Below are 20,086 nucleotides of genomic sequence, written 5' to 3'. Positions count from 1 at the left end.
TAATATTTTTGTAAAAATTTAAAATATTTTGATATTTATATATAAAGTAAATACTTGAGTGAGGAAACGAAAATTATATATATATAAATTACGTCGAATCAGGACATAAAGAGTACTCTATCGGGTACTACATAAAATGTCTATTTTTTCTCTTTCGTCCTACATAATTTGTCTTTTTTATTTATTGAAAAATAATTATACGTATTAATCACATTTTACAATTTACATTTTATAATTTATAATTTCTTAATTTTAATTAAAATATATAATTATTTTAATATATAATAATTATTTTTACTAATATATTATTAATTATTTATTATCCAAAAAACATACTCTAATAAAGTGATTAAATGGCCTAATAAGAGTAATTAAAGTGAGATCTCAATTAATTAAGCTAAATTTATAGGCAATTAATTTTAAGTATGTGTTTAACAGCTGTGCAGCTGCCATTTTGTCTTCACCTTTTCACTATTCCTAATTTTCTCATATCGCGAGATTTTGACGGAGATTCATATATCGCGAGACAGCGCACAACCACACTATTCCCGCGCGGCGCTGCTAACGTGCGCCAACAATAAGAGCGCACGATATGATCACTACCGGCGGCCCGGCGTCATGCCATGCTTCGTGGAACCTTCGTCCCTCACATGAAATTCCATATTTGCCCCTGATGAAACACCTATAATTGCCTCTACGGCGGGTTAAAAATGGAAAAGCATAAATACTGGCTTATATTTTAATTTTAAATTTAGAAAACTTTTGAAATGATTGTGTGTGATTTGTTTTTCAATTTAATTATAATTTATTTATTTAAAAAATATTAAATTTAAAAATTATTTTTTATTTATTATATTACATTAAAATTAAATTTTCATTCAAAATATTATTTTAATATATATTTATATGATATGAAACAATGATTTTAATTTAAAATTGTTGATATTTTTCCTTTTTATAATAAAGTATTATTTTTTCATTTTAGTTCGTCTCATAGTATCTATTTTTTTTTTAATAACTGCATTATCTACTTAACATTACAAATACCCTTGGAACTTACGATATATTACACAAATATCATTACCTTTATATCATATATATTAATAAGGTTATTTTAACCCTGTAAAAAAAATATATATATATTTAATTATGGGATGAAGCGAAAATTTAAAACCAAAATCCAAAATTAAATCTTGCAGCGAAACACGCTTAATTGTTTAAATTTCAGTTTATAAATAAAGTGGTTAAATTCAGCGTAAATTTAATAGTTGCAGAGCAAGTTAATACAGAAGGTCCGGGACTCAAACGCCAGACGCATCTACTCCCTCCCGACCAACAGACAGACGGTGTAGATCTATTTCTAGAGAGAGTCCCGGGATCTCTCAAAAACCATAAATCCGCCATGATTACAATCATTAGCTTAAGCATAAGCTGTTACGCCACTAAACCCCCAATTCGAAAATTTTCTTCCCTGGTGCAAGAATCAAGATTCACCCACTGCAATGCCGAGTTGAAATTTTTTTATTCGACGCGAAACCGCCAGCCAGTACAAGCCAACGAAACATTCCAATCGAACGCCCTTTATCGCGTGGAGTGCAGCTGGTGTTCGTGAAGAAATTGGTTGCTTTCCCCCATTTCAATTCTATCCTCATTTTGCTGTTCTTCTTCTTCTTCTTCTGTTACTCTCTCTCTCAAAGGATTCCTCATTCTGCGCTATCTTCGGAATTCTTCCAGATTTGCAGTTTGAGCTCGCTACTGTTCTTCGTTTCGATTTTTTTTTTTTTTTTTTTTTTTTTTAAGTTTCTGTTTAGGGTAAACGACATTTGAACTTTCGGTATTTGGGGATTTTTTTTGCTGCTCGTTTTAGCTCTCCAATTTTGGCTTGGTGGTTAAGATTCTTTAATTTATTCATTCTTCGTTTCTTCGAAACTGCTTTATTCGTCGATGGGATTTTAATCATTTGATCGAGTGTTGAAGAAACATGAGATCTGTGGCTTCTTATTTTCTACTTCTTCTGCTCAATTTAGGGCTTCTTCTCGTCGACTGCAGTCTCTTCCCCAGAGACGAAAGTATGTTCTACCGATTCACCAGATTTTCTATTCTCGAATCACTCCTCGAAATCGACTACAATGTGGCTTGATTTCTGTTCATTTTTCTTGCAGTTAATGCTTTGATTTCATTCAAACGAGCTATTATCGAAGATCCGACAATGGTGCTGTCCGATTGGGATCCTGTCGATCCAGAGCCTTGTGGATGGTCTGGAATTGGCTGTTCGGTAAATGGAGATTATGTTGTAAAGATGTAAGACTATCTGTTGATTCTGTGGCTAATCATTACCATGGAGCAGCTGTTGATGAATTTGGGAATTGAATCTTTGCAGGAACATTTCCGGGGAGTCTTTGAAGGGTTTCATTGCGCCGGAGCTGAGCCGTCTCTCAAATTTGCAAGAATTGTGAGTTTTTTTGGTTTCTCCTATGAGTTTCGAATGTAGTTTATTGTGTAGGGCAGATTGTAAATGATTACTTGCAAGAATTGTGAGTGTTTTGGGATTCCGTCGACAAATTTGGTTTTGAATGTAGTTCATTGTGTAGGCTGATTGTGTATGATTGATTAGTTGCAAGAATTATGAGTGTTTTTGGATTTGGATTTGTCGAGGATTTGATTTCGAATGTAGTTTATTATGTAGAGATGATTGTGTATTATGCTTACTTGCAAGAATTGTGAGTGTTTTTCAATTTGGATTTGTCGAAGATTTGGTTTCGAATGTAGTTTATTATGTATGATACTTGCAAGAATTGTGAGTGTTTTAGGATTTGGATTTGTCGAAGATTTTCTTTCAAATGTAGTTTGTTATGTAGGCCGATTGTGTATGATTACTTACAACAATTGTGAGTGTTTTTGAATTTGTCGACAATTTGGTTTCAAATGAAGTTTATTACATAGCCTGATTGTGTATAAATACGGGTGGACGGGCAGGATTTTGCACGGTAATTTGTTGATAGGCACAATCCCGAAGGAAATTGGGACGTTGAAAAGCCTTAGAGTATTGGATTTGAGCTCAAACCAGCTGACGGGACCGATCCCTCCCGAGATCGGGAACTTGAGCAGCATTGTGAAAATGTTAGTAGCCGATATTCTTGCGCTATTTTTAAAGTTCTTTTGTGTTCAATCTTTGTCGTAATTCTTATATATTGAAACTGTGTGCAGTAATCTTGAATCGAATGGGTTGACTGGAAGGTTGCCGTCCGAGCTCGGGAATTTGAAAAGCCTTCAGGAGCTTCGTCTCGACAGGAATAGGCTGATTGGGATGATGCCTGCTGCGAACAGCTCGGATTATCCTTCGAACATGGATGGAATGTGAGGAATTACTTGAAATTGACGCTTTTTTTTTTTTTCCGTCGGTAATATGATTTAGCTGAACTTGATTGCCTTTCACGCCGTTAATTTTAACTTGAGCTTTGATCCCACTATAACTTTTTTCGTTACCGACTAAAATTTGCTGTGATTTGGCAAAGGGTGAAATCGAAGTTTCGATGAACTGTTTCTTTACCCAATTATTTGAATTGGCTTGAGTATGAAATCTTAATGTTTTTGTCGGGTTCGATTCTCATTTGTAATGTTGTCCTAAAAGTTTGAAGGGTATATATATATATATATATATTTGTCGTCGACTTGTAACATAATGGATTCTTTGTTCTAAGGTCTCTTCCTACTAAACTGCATTAGGTATTCTTCGACCGGAAATCTCATGGGCATTTGTCGACTTTCCCAACTAAAAGTTGCCGATTTCTCATTCAACTTTTTGGTCGGAAGCATTCCCAAGTGCTTGGGCTATCTTCCGAGGTATTATTTTACGTACTTTCTTCGCATTCGTTAATTTTTCGGCTATAGTTTTCGTTAATATAATTAACTTTGATTTCGGTATAAAGATCGAGTTTTCAGGGCAATTGCCTTCGAGAAAAAGACGTTCGGCAGCGTTCAGCTACGCAATGCGGTAGGTTCATCTCCTCATTCCCATTATTGTGATCAATTCGATTTGGTAATCACGGAATTTCATTTGCAGTTTCTGTGCCGTCCGCGAAAGCTCACTCCGAGATCAACGCAAAACACATGCCCGCCGACGACGTTTCGCGGAATCCGGCCAATTCTAATAAACCCCCGTGGCTTTTGGCCTTAGAAATTACGACGGGACTTCTCGTCGGGGTGGTCTTTCTCGTTGCACTCTTGACGGCTTCAAAGAAGTGGAAGAGAAATCCTTCGATCATTATCCCGTGGAAGAAGTCCTCGAGCTCGAAGGACTATATGGCAATTCGAGTCGGTTAGTGCCGAGACAATCATTTGATTTCCTTTTAAATGTTTACCGTTTCCGACTAACCGAAAGCATTTCGCAGACTCGGAAGTGCTGAAGGACGTCGTGAGATACGATCGGGAAGAACTCGAAGTTGCGTGTGAAGATTTCAGCAACATCATCGGATCCTCTCCCGACAGCTTGGTTTATAAAGGTACCCTAAAAGGCGGACCCGAGATTGCCGTGATATCACTTTGCATCAAAGAAGAGAACTGGACTCCATACCTCGAGCTTTATTTTCAAAAAGAGGTATTCGATTTTTTCGATAGCTTAAATTTTTTAGATCACGAAGTTAAGTAATATGGTGTTGTGAAAATGTCGAAATAGATGTAAAATTGTACTTCTTCTATCGATGAATAGATGCATTTATCGTAGCGTAAATGTGTAAAGACTAAAATACCCTTAGACGGTAAGGATTCACATCTAGTGAAGAATGTATCTTGAAAGTGGTACTTTGGTATTTTTACGTGAAATGATACGATATTTTATGAATATTGTAGGTTTAGACTTACCGAGTAAGATTACATGTGTATTGTTATTTTACATCCTAAATCGTGAAATGTGTCTATTATATTGATAGTCAGAAATCGCATGCTTTAAATATTCATATTATTTGTGATATTTGATTAATTTTGATCCGATTCTACTTGATTGTTTATTTATGAGTTCGGGAGAAAATTGTTTTTTTTTACATCCAAAATCGTAAAATGTGTCTATTGTAGTAGTTGATTATTTCGTTTTTAAGTTGGTAGCTCGTTTTGCTCGAATCGAGCATTATGCGTCGTATTTTTTTAATTCACTGTTGTCTAGGTAGCAGATTTGGCGAGATTAGATCACGTGAACGTCGGAAGATTGCTCGGGTATTGCCGAGAGAGCATTCCGTTCACGAGGATGTTGGTTTTTGAGTATGCGTCGAACGGGACGCTCTACGAGCACCTTCACTGTATGCTGCGAATTCCCAGCCTTATTGTCGTGATATAATCCCGTCCGTTTTTTTTCGAACTCGGAGATACATATCTAATCTCTTTTAAGATGAACTCTTGTACAGATGGCGAAGGATGCCAATTCTCTTGGACACGGCGAATGAAAATTATTGTCGGGATTGCTCGGGGATTAAAGTACCTTCACACGGAACTCGAGCCCCCGTTTACGATATCCGAACTGAACTCTAGTTCTGTTTACTTAACCGACGATTTTTCTCCGAAGGTTCGTTACGAAGATCTGTTTGTTGCGTGAATTTTATTCGACGATTGATTACTTTCTGCTCTCTGGCGCAGCTTGTCGATTTCGAATGCTGGAAGACGATCATTTCCCGGTCGGAGAAAAGCTCGGGCACCGTAAGCAATGAAGGTGCCGACTGCGTACTTCCGAAACACTTGGAAGGGCGATGTCTTGACATACAGGGAAACACGTACGCTTTTGGGATTCTCTTGCTCGAAATCGTCAGCGGAAGACCTCCGTTTTGCAAGAATAAAGGATGCTTGGTCGAATGGGTACAATCGATCGCCATAAATATATATATATATATACATACATATATACATACACATATAGGCAAAATTGCTTATAGTTTACCTGTGATTTGATATGAAACTCTTTCGTGTTATAGAAAATATTGCACAAAATTTCTTTTTATGGGTTTATGTGCAATATTTTGGAGATACGGAGGAGTTTCGCGTAATTTTCAATGGATTCTGTGCAATATTTTTTAATATGATGAAGCTTTATGCAATTTCTAAATCACGGGGGAAATTTTGCACGACTTTTCAAACTACAAGTGTGTTATAAATAATTTTGCTTATATGTATATATATACGAAACTCCTTCGAATTTTAGAAAATATTGCACAAAATCTCTTTTTAGGAGTTTATGTGCAATATTTTGGAAATTCAGAGGAGTTTTGCGTAATTTTTAAGGGATTCTGTGCAATATTTTCTAGAATATGACGAGTTTTATGCGGTATCTAAATCACGGGGGAAATTGTGCACGATTTCCAAACTATAAGTGGGTTTTAAATAATTTTGCTTATATGTATATATATATACACACACACACGAAACTCCCTTGTGTTTTAAAAAATATTGCACAAAATCTTTTTTAGGAGTTTATATGCAATATTTTGGAAATACGAAAGAGTTTCGCTTCATTTCTAAGGGATTCTTTACAATATTTTTTAAAATATGATGAAGTTTCATTCAGTTTCTAAATCATAGGAAAAATTGTGACCGACTTTTCAAACTATAAGTGTGTTATAAATAATTTCGCTTATATGTGTATATATATATAGACATCGATTTTTTTTTCTTCTAATTTTCATAGTCTAAATGGCGCAGGCGAAGGAATTCTTGGAGGTGCCGGAAGTTTTGTCGTACGTGGTGGATCCCGATCTGAAGCACTTCAGATACGAAGACCTGAAGTTGATATGCGATGTCGTGAATCTATGCCTACATCCGAGCACGAGCACGAGGATGTCGGTGAGCAATATGTGCGACATGCTCGAATGTGGGATCGAGACGTCGGTAGCTGCCGAGATTAAGTCGTCGTCTTTGGCTTGGGCTGAGCTCGCGCTGTCCTCGTAGCGAGCCGGGAACGTGTAGGCGCGCTAATGGTTTTTTTTTTTTTTTGGTACTTGTTATTTTTCTTTGTGAATCTCGGCGATCTCTTGGGAATGCAGAGGCAACTCTCGAGATCTTGTAAATGGCGTTTGATGTAAGAACAGAAAATTTGTCGATGGTGTTTTTGTGCGATCGCGACCGGTGAAAGTGTGGTTGATGGTATTACGCGCTTCATTGTCGACTTTTATGAATAGTTTGTGTTGAATTGTTTAAGTATAAAAGTACGATCTATTATATAAAAGCGGATAATTTATAATTTATATTAATATAATAATATAAATATAATACATAGTATATTTTTTATATATATTATAGAAATATACTTATACAATATATATATATATTTCTATCTAATATGACAACTACGTGAAATAAAAATATATATATTTAAAATTAAAGTCGGCAATGGGTCAATTTGTGTCGGGTTGAATACTTTAAACGGGTTAAATTACTTAATCCTAATCTGACCCGTTTATTATTGTGTCGAGTTCGTGTTAACCCGTTTATTATCGTGTCGGGTTCGGGTTGACTCGTGTTGACCCGTATACATAATTAAGTCTAATTTGTTGATTCAAATTAAATAATTTTTTGTTTTGTTGTCATGTTATGTTAATTTTTATTGGTTTAAGCGTAAATTAAGTTGAATTGTTTAAAATTGAACTTAGTTTAAATTAATTTATAAAAAAATTATTAAATTATGATTATTTTATATATATAATAAATCTATTAATCAATATTAATATATTATAATTGGGTTGTCGTGTCGAGTTCGAGTTGAGAGTCTCAACCCTAACCCGACCCGTTTATTATCGTGTCGGGTTTGTGTCAACCCGTATACATAATCGGGTTGAAATCTTTGATTCAAATCCAACTATTTCGTGTCGGGTCAATTTTTGTCGGCTCTACTTAAACTCATGATAATTTGTTCAAGTTAATACAATAACCACTTTTATTTATATATTGAATGAATATGTACTTTTCGAATTTCAAAATACTCTTATTTTATGTTATAATCAACAAATATAATATTATATTCATTAAAATTCATGTGCAGCTCACATGGACACTTTTCGTGAACGAAACGAGTATAATAAATGAAGCTACAACAATATATTGGAATTTGTAGCTCAAATAGTTAACGATCAATTGTTCATCCGGTCAAGTCAATATGGTGTTGATTTGACCAGATCACCATACTATATAGGTAATCAACATATATTTATAGATTAATCAGCATATTTATGAGAAATGTATATTATACTACCTCCGTCCGGCTCTAAGGGTCTCATTTATGTTTTGCATGTTGATTTTTGAATATTAATTATTATATCAAAATGTGCTACAGATTAAGAAAATATTGTAAAAGTACTTCTATTAGTGTCTTTATAATATTAATAGAATGACATTTGTACAAAAAATTATACAAATTAAAAATATTTTTAATGTTAAGTACAATAATGTAAGAAGTAAATGTGACCATTTGAGGCGGACGGATAGAGTATTATAACTCATCATATGTTGTACTAGCTATATGTTAGTTATATATTGGATTAATTATTGTGGAGTTTTTTTTTTTTTTTTTGCCAATGACCAGTGAGGCCGGTAATGCACAAACCCGCACAACCCGAAACCCGGATCCTGTAACCCGAACCAGATCCGGTCTTCTGTGAAACCGGCGGTCCACAGCTGAATCGAACCCGGTCCGGTTCAGTGGCTTATATATAAAGGGGCAGGGGGCCCGGTTTGAGGGAGACACCCAGACTCTCATTCACTCTTGCGTATTCTTTCTCCCCAACTCTCAAATCTTCTCTCTAGAAGCCCTAATCGCGACGACGGTTTCCTGCGATCTTCCTTGAGTCCTCTCCGGTGATCTTACCGGCGATTCGACTGGTTCGACTGAGCTCCTTGATAAGCAGCCTGTGCTGAGGCTGTTCCTCGGTTCGATTTACGGTTTCGAGCATTCATTTACAGTGTATTGATTAAATTGTCTGTTGCGAAGGGTTAGGCTTAAATCGTTTGTGTTTTCGTTAGATCGTGGTCTGGTTCGCATGTTTGTTGCGTTTCCGTGGATGTCGGTTGTGTTTGAGTTGTTATTGTGCATTACAGTGGGTGTTAGGATCAATTTTAGATTGGATAACCTGAGTCCGAACATATGCTTTCGTTTAATAAAAGATTCTTTAAGTCATTTGGTTTAATTCGTGTGTTTCTTGTATATATATGGCATATTGATCTTGAATGTGTAACAACAATTATGTTTATAGAATTAAAACACGACTCATTAATAAAAGAATATAAAATGAAGAAAGGCTACAAATTTATTGCCCGATCATATTCTCAAGTAAATTGAACACCTTTAAATTTGGATGCTATAATATATGGCAACCAACTATATATTCTTTTATATCTTATAACTATCAACAACATTATATTCATAGAACACCAACATATCATTATTATAATTCATTCAAAAAATTTAAACACGACACAAATTTCGATTTCAATTATTCTACGCGGTGTGTTCATGCATGCATGCTTTTGCTTCAATTTTCGGTATTTAATTTGAGTTTAGCCATACCTTGTGATCTGAGGTGTTTGTTCATCTCTTTGGTTATAGGAATGATTGAATCGTGAACTTGTTCAAAGTAAGGTGCTATTTCATTCTTGGTATCCTCCAACCATTTGAGTATCTTCTTATGCGGCCTCAAAATCCGTTCAAGATCCTCATCGTCTCCGGCCTGAGTTGCAAGAAATACCGTTTAATTCTAACAAGGTATCAAATTTTGGTTTCATATAAATTTACAAAACTTTCGATGAAAATTTTAAAAATATTTGAAATTTTAGACTTGTTTTTAAAGAAATCATGAAGTTTATTAGAAATATGGTAAGTTATATAACACCTAATAAAAATGCACAAAACACAATATATTTTATTTATTACGTGAAACATCTTTGTATTAATGTATAGTTTGCAAATAACACTTTCTTCGTCCGAAATTGATATTTGATTGTAAATACAGACCTAAATTATGCAATTTTTATACAATCAAAAGAGGTAAAATATTTTAGATGATTTTTTTTAATAAAATAAATAAATAAATAAATAACTGATCAATAATTCATTTTTATAATTTTTTAAAAATCAGAATTTATCTTAAAAAATTATAAAATAGTAAATTAATTGATTATTTACTTATTTATTATATTAAAAAATAAATATCGAATATATTTATTTTTTTATTTGTATAAAATATACGTGTTCTATACCAATTTTATATTAATATAAAAGAATTTACCTTATAAATAAAATGCTAAGAGTTTTATTCATTTTCACTTAAAGATGGGTCCTTAAAATTGTTTGTAAATATATTTAATATTAATAAATTTACTAAAAAAAAAATACCTCAAGCTGCATAATCTCGCAGGCCAGGGACAGATCCGCGATCGACGGCTGAGAATTTCCCGCCAAAAAAGGCTTGTCCTCCTCGAGCAAATGCTTCTCGATGAAGGCGAGAGACGCCGACAGGAGCTCCTCGCTTTTGGCGGCGGCTTTCAGATCGAGCGGCAGGCCGTACGCCACGGCGAGGCTCGTGTAGAAGAGCTGTCCGACTAGAGGCAAGCATTTCAACAAAAATCGTTCGATTAACACTAACAGTGTTTGTAAATCCGCCACGCAGCAATTAACTAACAGCTAGGAAATTGAAACTGCAGACACTTCTCTGAAATTTGATTTTCAACAAAAATCGTTCGATTAACACTGTACGCAGCATTTAACTGCAGCTAGGAAATTGAAGCTGCAAACATTTCTCAGAAATTTGAATTAGAATTCGAATTCGGATTAACAGACGCAGGCATTAACAAAAATCGTTCGATTAACGCTGTTTGTAATCCGTCATGCAGCAATTAACTGCAGCTAGCAAATTGAAACTGTACTGCACACATTTCTCTGAAATTTGAATTAGAACTTTAGAATTCGAATTTTGAATTAACAGAGGCAGGCATTTTTACAAAAATCATTCGTACCAATGTTAATAATCCGTCACGCAGCCATTAACTGCAGTAAGTAAATTGAAACTGCACATATTTCTCCGAAATTTGAATTAGAACTTGAATTAGAATTCGAAATTTTAATTAACAGAGGCCGGCATTTCAACAAAAATCATTCGAACACTGTTCGTAATCCGTCACGCAGCTATTAACAGAAGCTAGCGAATTGAAACTGCAAACATTTCTACAAAATTCGAAATAGAATCCGTTATCCGCTCAATTGCGTAGTTACCTGAGCCACGGCGGAGATTTGCGTGGTGCCAGTCGAGGATTGCGTGAATTTTGGCTCTCTTTCGAATGTCAGCTGGATACCTGGAAAAGCACGCGCACAATATATATATATATATATATACAGCTGTCAGGGACGTGTTTGATAAAAAGATAAAGCCAAAAAATGAAAAGAGGGAATAAGTGTATACCAGTGATCAGCAACGCCGAAGGTAGATGCGAGGTAAATAAGAATAGCGTGACTGCCAGCCAAACACGACATACATCCGTTATAAAACACGCGTTTGGTTATAACTTATAAGGAAACAACGCCTTAATCTAAACGAAACACCAAAAGCGTGTTTAAGTTTCATAAACATTAATCATTAATAAATTTATTTTCTAATATAATAAACAATAATCTTCGCACAAATAATAAAATACCCAGAAAAAAATATATTTGGTCCCAATATAATTAAAATATATCAATTTTGATCTTTATATAAAAACTCATCAATTAATAACATTATAATTCAAAATCAGTTATCACGTCAACTTCATTACGTTCACGTCAGCAATGTTTGTTTGTTTTTTTAAACGATAGAACCAAAATTGTTTAAAATTGTTTATAATAGAACTAAAATTAATTATTTTTTATATTTAGACCAAAATTGATACGTTTTATTTATATTATGACCAAAATTAATTTATTTTTAAAAGATTTTTATATCTTAATTAAAATTATATTAAAATATTATTTAAATTAAAATGAATTGTACGATATATATTAATATTTTCAAATTTATGTAACAAAAGTAAATGAATATATATATATATATATATATATAAAAGTTAAGATAATGGCACCTTTCAAAGAGCTTGAAATCACCGTGAACAAGTGCTGGAACTTTTCTCATGGGATTAATTTCTGGATCAAAATAAAATTAATTAAATATTTATTATTAAAATAAAATTAAATAAAAAAATAAAAATATTTTTATAATGAACCTGCAAAATGAGGGGAGCGATGCTGCATCTTTACAATCTCAATTTTGACCTCCTCAAACTCTATTCCATTTGCCCTTCAATTAATTAACACAATATATACTTTTTAATGCTATATTAGATATTTATTTATTTATTTATTTATTTTAAATATTATATCAAATATTTAATTTTTTACATCATCAGTTTCTTTAACAATTTTTTTTTTTTTTTTTCGTCCCGTAACATAGTATCCATTTCATTTTTTAGTAATTGTACTATTTACTTAACATTATAAATACTCTTTCAATTTACAATATATTATACTTTATCTCAATATAATACTAATATTTCTAAAACTCTTTAAAAAAAATAGATATATAAATATGAGACAGAGAGAGTACTATTTATAAAAATTTCCAAAATTATTAAACTCTATAATGCGTCCACCTTTCTATTTATATCTGTCTTACTTATTCTATTATTTTTTTTTAAACAACTATACACTTTTTAATTTTATTTTTAGCGCTTGGGCACTCTATGTATGATGTAGACGTAATCAGATACATATAGATTTCAAAAATTTTTAATTTATATATTTTTTAATTTTAATTAGAATAATTATTTATCTTAATTTTAATTTAAAATTATTTTTATTATACTATAATTATTTTCATTAATTATATCTTTATTATACACTGTATAAAATATTAATTTTTATTATTTTTAAATTTAGAAAACTTCAAAATTTTCAAAATTTGTTTGTCTAAACGAAGCAACTACATTCTAAACTTACAATAAAATGGTTCTAATAGTTTAGGTTGTTATTTATTTAAGTTTCAATAATTTTTAATAAAAATATAATATATTTTTTAAAATAAAATAAAATGTCATATAAAATTATTATTTCACAAATCTAATTCACTTACGTAAGAATATTATATAAAATTCATATAGTACTACATAAATTACTCTCTCCTTCTATCATATTCAACTCATATGTCTCTCCACGAGGATTAAAAAAAATAAAAAGATAGGTAAAATTATTTTTAATATTTTAGTTAATAATTTAAAAAATAAATAAAAATTATAATAAACTTAATGATATTTATTATAAATAATTATTAAATAAAAAATATTAATTAAATATTAATTTATTTTTTCAAATACTTCGCCCGTCCTTTAATAAATTTTTTTTTTTTTTTTAATTTTGGGTCGTCCCGTGAAAAAATATTCATTTTATTTTTTAATAATTGTTCTATTTATCCAACATTAGAAATACATTTACAACTTATAATATATTACACAAATATCGTTACTTTTATATCACATAATACTAATAAGGTTATTTTAGTCGTTTCTACTTCATTCCTACTATATTTCAATATTACTAATATTTCTAAAATTTCATGCAAAAAGTAAACGGATACATAAATATGGGATTGAGAGAATATAATAATATTAAATTCTCAAATATTTTTACCCACTTTTACTAATCAATAAAATATTACTCCCTCCGTCCGCCTCTAAGGTCACATTTACCTTTTGCGTCATTGTACTTAACATTAAAAATATCTTTATATTTGTATAATTTTTTTTTTTGTATAAATATCATTCTATTAGTATTACAAGGTACTAATAAAAATATTTTTGTAATTTTTTTTTAATTTGTACTATATTTTGATATAATAATTAATATTCGAAAATCGATACGCGAAAGCAAATGAACTCTAAAACGAGACGAAAGTAGTATTATTTTTTAATTATAAACTCCAAAAGTGTCCGTAGTTACCTACGCAACTTCAATAATACATAGATACATATGGGTGTGTTTGTTTGAAGGACTTTGGAGGATTTACACTATTCATCCAATTTTTTCCCCCCAAAAACATCAAATCAAACACCTATTTTTTATTTTTTATATTATACTAAAAATCAATTTTACATTCAAAATATCACATCAACACTTATTTATATCACATCATACAACTATTCAAATTCAAAATTTTTACTATTCAAATCCCAATCCAAAATCCAAACCCCCAAACAAACACACCCATAAAAGCAACTTAACTTACTTGCAGAAGATGATTAGTGCTCGTGAAGGTTGTGACATGTGATCCACATACAATTTCACTTCATCCCCCATTCTCTCTCTCTCTCCCCCTCTCCCCCCCTCTCTCTCTCTCTCTCCCTCTCCCTCTCCCTCTCCCTCTCCCTCTCTCTCTCTCTCTCTCTCTCTCTCTCTCTCTCTCCCTCTCCCTCTCTCTCTCTCTCTCTCTCTCTCTCTCTCTCTCTCTCTCTCTACTTCGATGATGATATATATATATATATCTGTATCTATATTTATAGGAGATAGAGAGACTGCAAGAAGAAGAAGAAGATGCGAGCAGACAGTTTGAAAAGTCCAGTTTTAATGGTGATGACTTAACGTGTCCTTTCCACGTCAATGTTGGGATTTGAATTTTTCTTCCTTGGACTTTAAATACTACATTCGTCCCGAATTTGAAGTTTCATTTATTTTTGGGTAAATTATATAACATTCACTTGTATTTTAGTGAAAATGCATAAAATACACTGTATTTTATTTGTTGCATGAAATCCCTTGTGTTAGTTAATGTAAATTTTCCACGAAACACCCTTATTGTTCAAAATTGATGTTAGAAACTAAATAAAGACCTAAATTATGCAAGTTTTATAAAAATAAAAAATAAAAAATATTTTAAATAATTTTTTAATAAAATAAATAAATAAATAATTGACCAATAATTTATTTTTACAATTTTTGTAAAAATCAGATAACAATGTGTCATTAAAAAGTATAAAATGAAGAATTAATTAATTATTTATTTATTTATTTTATTCAAAAAAATTATTTAACATATTTTACATTTTTTATTTATATAAAATTTGCGTAATTTAGGTCTTTATGTAGACACGAACATCAATTTTGGATAAAGAGGGTGTTTCATACAAACTTTACATTAACACAAGAAAGTTTCATGCAATAAATAAAATATAGAGTGTTTTGTACATTTTTACTAAAAACACAAAAGGATGTTATATAATTTATCCTTTATGGACAGGTGGAGTAATACTTTCTCTTTCAACTTAAAAGTCTTAAATTATCATTTTTGTAAATCTCATTCCAAAGTATTTATTTTTTATTTTAATAAAAATAATTATACATCAATAACAAAATACTTTTAATTTTTTACCTAAATTATAAACATATTATTAAATATACAATTATTTTTTACGTAAATTCAAGGGACAAAAATATCAAAACATCTTTCACATTTCACTAACAAATAATTTTTTTTAATGTAATACAAAATCCCAAATGATTTCTGAAACAAAAAAAAGTCAAGCTAATGACTATTCTCTTAAATAAAATAAAATAAAATAAAATAAAATCAAACTAATGATGGACGTTCAAACACGATGCATCTAATAGTAATTATTTTACCATAACATCATTCTACGATGTTCTAAATTTGAATCATTCGACATCGTTTTAATATATTTATATTACATAAAAGAATTATTCAACAAAGCTCAAACACGATACATGAAGAGAATCCATTAAGGAAAATTTATTCATCAACAATTTCCCAAATCACTTATCTTTCAATTTTATTTTATTTTGGTATTATTCATCTGACAGTTTTCTTTCTAAAATAATCACAACCGAACTCCATTTTTCCATTTTAGTCCGTCCCATAACAAAGTATTATTATTTTTTTTTAATAATAGTAATATCTACCTAACATTACAAATACCCTTACAACTTACCATATATTACACAAATGTCATTACCTTTTATATCACACGTACTAATAAAGTTATTTTAGTCATTTCTACTTTATTCCTACTATATCTCAATATAATATTAATATTTCTAAAATTAAGTGCAAAAAACAAATGGATATTTACTTCTTGGAAGTAAGAAGTATATCCAAAACAATAGCATCAAATCTATTTTCTATGAACTTACTACTACTCTTGATACAATCCAAAACTCCAAAATAGTTCGAAAATATATACTCCCTCCGTTCCTTAACTAACTATCAATTTTTTCATTTTGGTCCATCCCATAACAAAGTATCAATTTTTTTTAAAATAAATGTACTATTTACTTAACATTACAAATATTCTTCCAATATATCATATATTATACAAATGTCATTACTTTATATCTTACAATACTAATAAGGTTGGTTTAGTCTTTTTTACATTTATATTTACTACATTTCTATATAATACTAATATTTCTAAAACTTTATGCAAAAAAATAAACAGATAGATAGATATGGGACGGAGAGGTAATAACCAACACTTATTTTTCCTTATAAATATAATATCCAAAACTCGCATCAAATCCATTTTCTATCACCTTTCTACTACTCTCAAAACAATCCAAAACTCCAAAATACTTCGAAAAACATTGATAAACACACTATATTACCAACTTACCGTATGCAACCCTTTGAAGCTGCGGTCGTGGATCTCTTCCGTTAGCTCATTGGCGCGGCAACTAAAGAGTTCTTCAAATTTTTCATTTGAAGCTCAACCTGGAAAACTTCACAAAATGCATCAATTAGTGACTTATAAGTAATCTCGAGCAATTGGTTATCATTAATGGCAAGTATATCTTCTGGGAGCCCGAAGTTTTCTTTCAAAAGGCCCTTTACGGTGCCAACTTGGCGATCCCGAATCCCACATGGAACTATATCCCGAAATGGTGATGTATCTGTGGTCACATTCAATGCCAAGCCGTGGTAAGTTATCCACTGAGATACTTTTATACCAACGGCCGCCAATTTCTGCTCGCCTGAAGGGATTCAACAACATAATATAAACTAAAAACATCGATTCAAAGAAAATTAAAAAAGAAAAATACTATGATTTATTGAGGAAGAAGCAATCCATATCTCCAGTTTCAAACCGATAAAAAAAATTCGATGTCTTTCAATTTGAAACCAAAAAGAAAAAAGTTCAATGAAAAATTGTCAATGTCTACCACAAGACACATATACTTTTAGAACTTTTGATACTATTCATGTAACTTTTTTACAAGAAACATCGAGTTAAATACCTTTTTTTCTATCACAAAATATTATATATAATACTTTAACTTTTTATTATTCACATAATGTTTTTACATGACACTCCCTTATACTTTAAAAAACATTAAATGAAATCCCACCGTTATGAAACCTGCATTGTGCGATTAGAAGATAATTTTCTATCTATATTTTTTGTACGGCGGGGTTTTCATACAATATTTTTAAAAGTATAAGAAATCGCCAAGGAACTTTTAAAGTAAAGTGAAGATCCACGCTAAATTTCGAAACCACAGAGGGGTTTCATGCAATGTTTTTTAAAGTATAAGGGAACGTCATGCAACTTTTAAAGTAAAAGGGATATTTAAGCTAAATTTCGAAACCACAAAGGAGTTATAAACAATTTTCTAACTTTTTTAAAACTCCAAAACTTACGAAACTTCTATGAAAATGGGTGCCGATACTTTTGAATAAACCAAAGAAATCTAACATAAATTCATCGAATTCAAGCAAATAGCTTTATTGGGATGCAAGACATACCAACCCAAACGCCAGTCAAGCCGTTAATACGAGAAGCTTCAATCCCAAATTCGAAGGACAAGGCACGAATGATGACCTCCTCGAGTGCTCTCAGGTACCAATGCAGATCCATCTTGTAATACCTAAGGTTGAGAATAGGATACAGGACTAGCTACAAAACAACAAACAATTATACCAAGTTAGTACTAAAATTTAATTCGAACATCCATTCATCTCGGAATTTGCTTCTATAGCCAAAACCAACTCATATATCCATTCATCATCAAGAAATGCTTCTATTGCCAAGTCAGGAACAAATTCCAATTTGAGTATCCATTTATCATTGAAAATTGCTTCTATTGCCAAATACAATTCAAAATATCCATTTCTTCATCAAGAAATGCTCCTATTGCCAATTCAGTTAAAAATCCAATTCGAACATCCATTCATCATTGAAATGTAATGAATTCCAGTTCGAAAATCGATCCATCATGAAAAATTGCATATCACTGCTAATTCAATAACAAAATCCAGTTTGAATATCAATTCATCATTGGAAATGTAGCGAATTCTAATTTGAAATTGTATTCATCATGGAAAGTTGCTCTCATAGCTAATTCAGTAACAAAATCCAGTTTGAATATCAATTCATCATTGAAAATGTAATGAATTCTAATTTGAAAATGAATTCATTATGGAAAGTTGCTTCTCATAGCTAATTCAGTAACAAAATCCAGTTTGAAAATCATTTCATCATCGAAAATGTAACGAATTCCAATCCGAAAATCGATTTATCAGGGAAAGTTGCTTCTCATTTCTAAATCAGTAACAAAATCCAATTTGAATATCAAATCATCATAAAAAATGTAACAAATTCCAATTCATGGAAAACTACTTCTAATTGCCAATTCAGTATCAAAATCCAATTCGGATATCACTTCATCATCACAAAAATGCTTCTCATTGCAAAACCTAAGCTTCAATTAAGGTTAATTGGATCGATCCTCACAATTAGAGCATACATCAATGAAGTAAACACCTACTGTATCTATCACTGGTGATTGAATATACCTGACCAGGGCCATGATAGGTAACTTCACCGCCGCGTTCAGTACGGTACAGATCAAACGGAGAACTCTTCGCATCGAAATTCAGAAATTCTTCAGAACTTCCGGCGCCCAAAGTGTAAACAGGATGGTGTTGAAGAATTATCAGAGAATCGGCAAAATCTTCATCGCTTTTATTTAGTTTTTTCTTCTCTTCGACAATAGCATTCTGCCATGCCCAGGCTTCGGCGTACGGAACGAGCTCCTTGTGCAAATCGTACAAATCGCATCTGGCGTTCGCCAAAAAATAAAAAAGTCGAAAGTTCCATCAGGAACAGCGAAACCTATAAAATTAGGGTTGGGTATCATCACCTTCGTTTGGAGCTGGGGCTGGAAGAAACAGTTGAATTAACAACACGAGGATGAAATTGGGGTCGGTTTTGCAAGCGCCATGGAAGTGAATTCAAAATCGGAATCAGCGGCAGTAACATCTTCGATATTATCTATGCAATTGGATGAAATTGGAAGACAGTGATGCCATTACAGATTCTTCTAGCTTCCAATTCGTATTCCATATATTCCGGTGAACAAAATAAGCAGGAAAGCGGCGGCGGCGGAGCAAACGAAGGTGAAGGTAGACTTGTCCGTTCGGTTTCGACCCGCGCCGGTTCAAACCGCCGGTTTTCGGTTGGAACCGGCGGTTTGGCCTTTTTTTTTTTTTTTTTTCATGCAGCAGAACCAGTTTGGAAAAGAGAAGAAGAAAAAAAAGAAATAATAGTACATATTAGGGCAAATTCTGTATTTATAATAATAATAATAATAGTATGTTTATGATTATTTTTCTTATAATAGTAAATAATTATTAATGATATAAATTAATAGTAAATAATAGTATTATTTTTTATATTTATATTTTGTATATTTTTTATTATATAATTATCAATACTTTTTATAATTTATTTTTATTTGTTTTAATTCAAAATTTAATTTAATTATTTACTAATTTAATTATTTTTATATTATATAAATTTAATTAATTATTATTTATATAATTTTTTTACAATAAATAAATAATAACTATATATTTAAATAAAATCAATATTGAAATTAATTATTTTTAAATAAAATTTAAATTAAAAAAAAGGAAAAAGAAAAATAGTATTGAAATAAATATATATAAATCAGCGGTTCAAACCGTAGCCGGTAGTTTGTAAATCGAAATCGAAGATTTATAAACTATAACCGAAATCGTTATTC

At 31.4% G+C, this 20,086-nt stretch overlaps 3 protein-coding genes across 4 annotated transcripts; 1 reads left to right on the top strand and 2 right to left on the bottom strand.

Annotated features, from left to right (window-relative positions):
• Positions 1-1,437: 1,437 nt before the first annotated feature.
• Positions 1,438-7,137, top strand: LOC127250695 (probable LRR receptor-like serine/threonine-protein kinase At1g63430). Its single transcript, XM_051274102.1, has 13 exons — positions 1,438-2,069; positions 2,163-2,301; positions 2,381-2,452; positions 2,977-3,120; positions 3,208-3,357; positions 3,727-3,843; positions 3,930-3,994; positions 4,064-4,318; positions 4,392-4,597; positions 5,159-5,291; positions 5,397-5,554; positions 5,626-5,841; positions 6,682-7,137. Exons 1-13 carry the CDS (start codon positions 1,982-1,984, stop codon positions 6,925-6,927), a joined length of 1,989 nt encoding a protein of 662 aa, XP_051130059.1. The 5' UTR covers positions 1,438-1,981; the 3' UTR covers positions 6,928-7,137.
• A 2,123-nt stretch (positions 7,138-9,260) lies between these two features.
• Positions 9,261-16,823, bottom strand: LOC127250608 (glutathione S-transferase T1-like). 2 transcript variants are annotated; one of them, XM_051273973.1, is made up of 7 exons: positions 16,675-16,823; positions 12,223-12,296; positions 12,082-12,142; positions 11,427-11,477; positions 11,240-11,319; positions 10,364-10,569; positions 9,261-9,698 (listed from the first exon to the last, which is right to left on the bottom strand). In XM_051273973.1, the coding sequence occupies exons 2-7, from the start codon at positions 12,248-12,250 to the stop codon at positions 9,504-9,506; spliced, it is 621 nt and encodes a 206-aa protein (XP_051129930.1). In that variant the 5' UTR covers positions 12,251-12,296; positions 16,675-16,823; the 3' UTR covers positions 9,261-9,503. The 2 variants fall into 2 exon arrangements, with proteins under 2 accessions (XP_051129930.1, XP_051129929.1); XM_051273972.1 differs by lacking the exon at positions 16,675-16,823 and adding an exon at positions 14,277-14,429.
• On the bottom strand, positions 16,716-19,516 carry LOC127250607 (octanoyltransferase LIP2p2, chloroplastic-like). The gene is made up of 4 exons (XM_051273970.1): positions 19,202-19,516; positions 18,855-19,119; positions 17,805-17,955; positions 16,716-17,032 (listed from the first exon to the last, which is right to left on the bottom strand). The coding sequence occupies exons 1-4, from the start codon at positions 19,318-19,320 to the stop codon at positions 16,716-16,718; spliced, it is 852 nt and encodes a 283-aa protein (XP_051129927.1). The 5' UTR covers positions 19,321-19,516.
• Positions 19,517-20,086: the final 570 nt, after the last annotated feature.

Source organism: Andrographis paniculata, unplaced genomic scaffold (genome assembly GCF_009805555.1).
Source record: "Andrographis paniculata isolate CXL003 unplaced genomic scaffold, ASM980555v1 Contig37END, whole genome shotgun sequence".
In the NCBI taxonomy this organism is placed as follows: domain Eukaryota; kingdom Viridiplantae; phylum Streptophyta; class Magnoliopsida; order Lamiales; family Acanthaceae; genus Andrographis; species Andrographis paniculata.
This window is presented reverse-complemented; position numbering and strand designations above follow the sequence as displayed.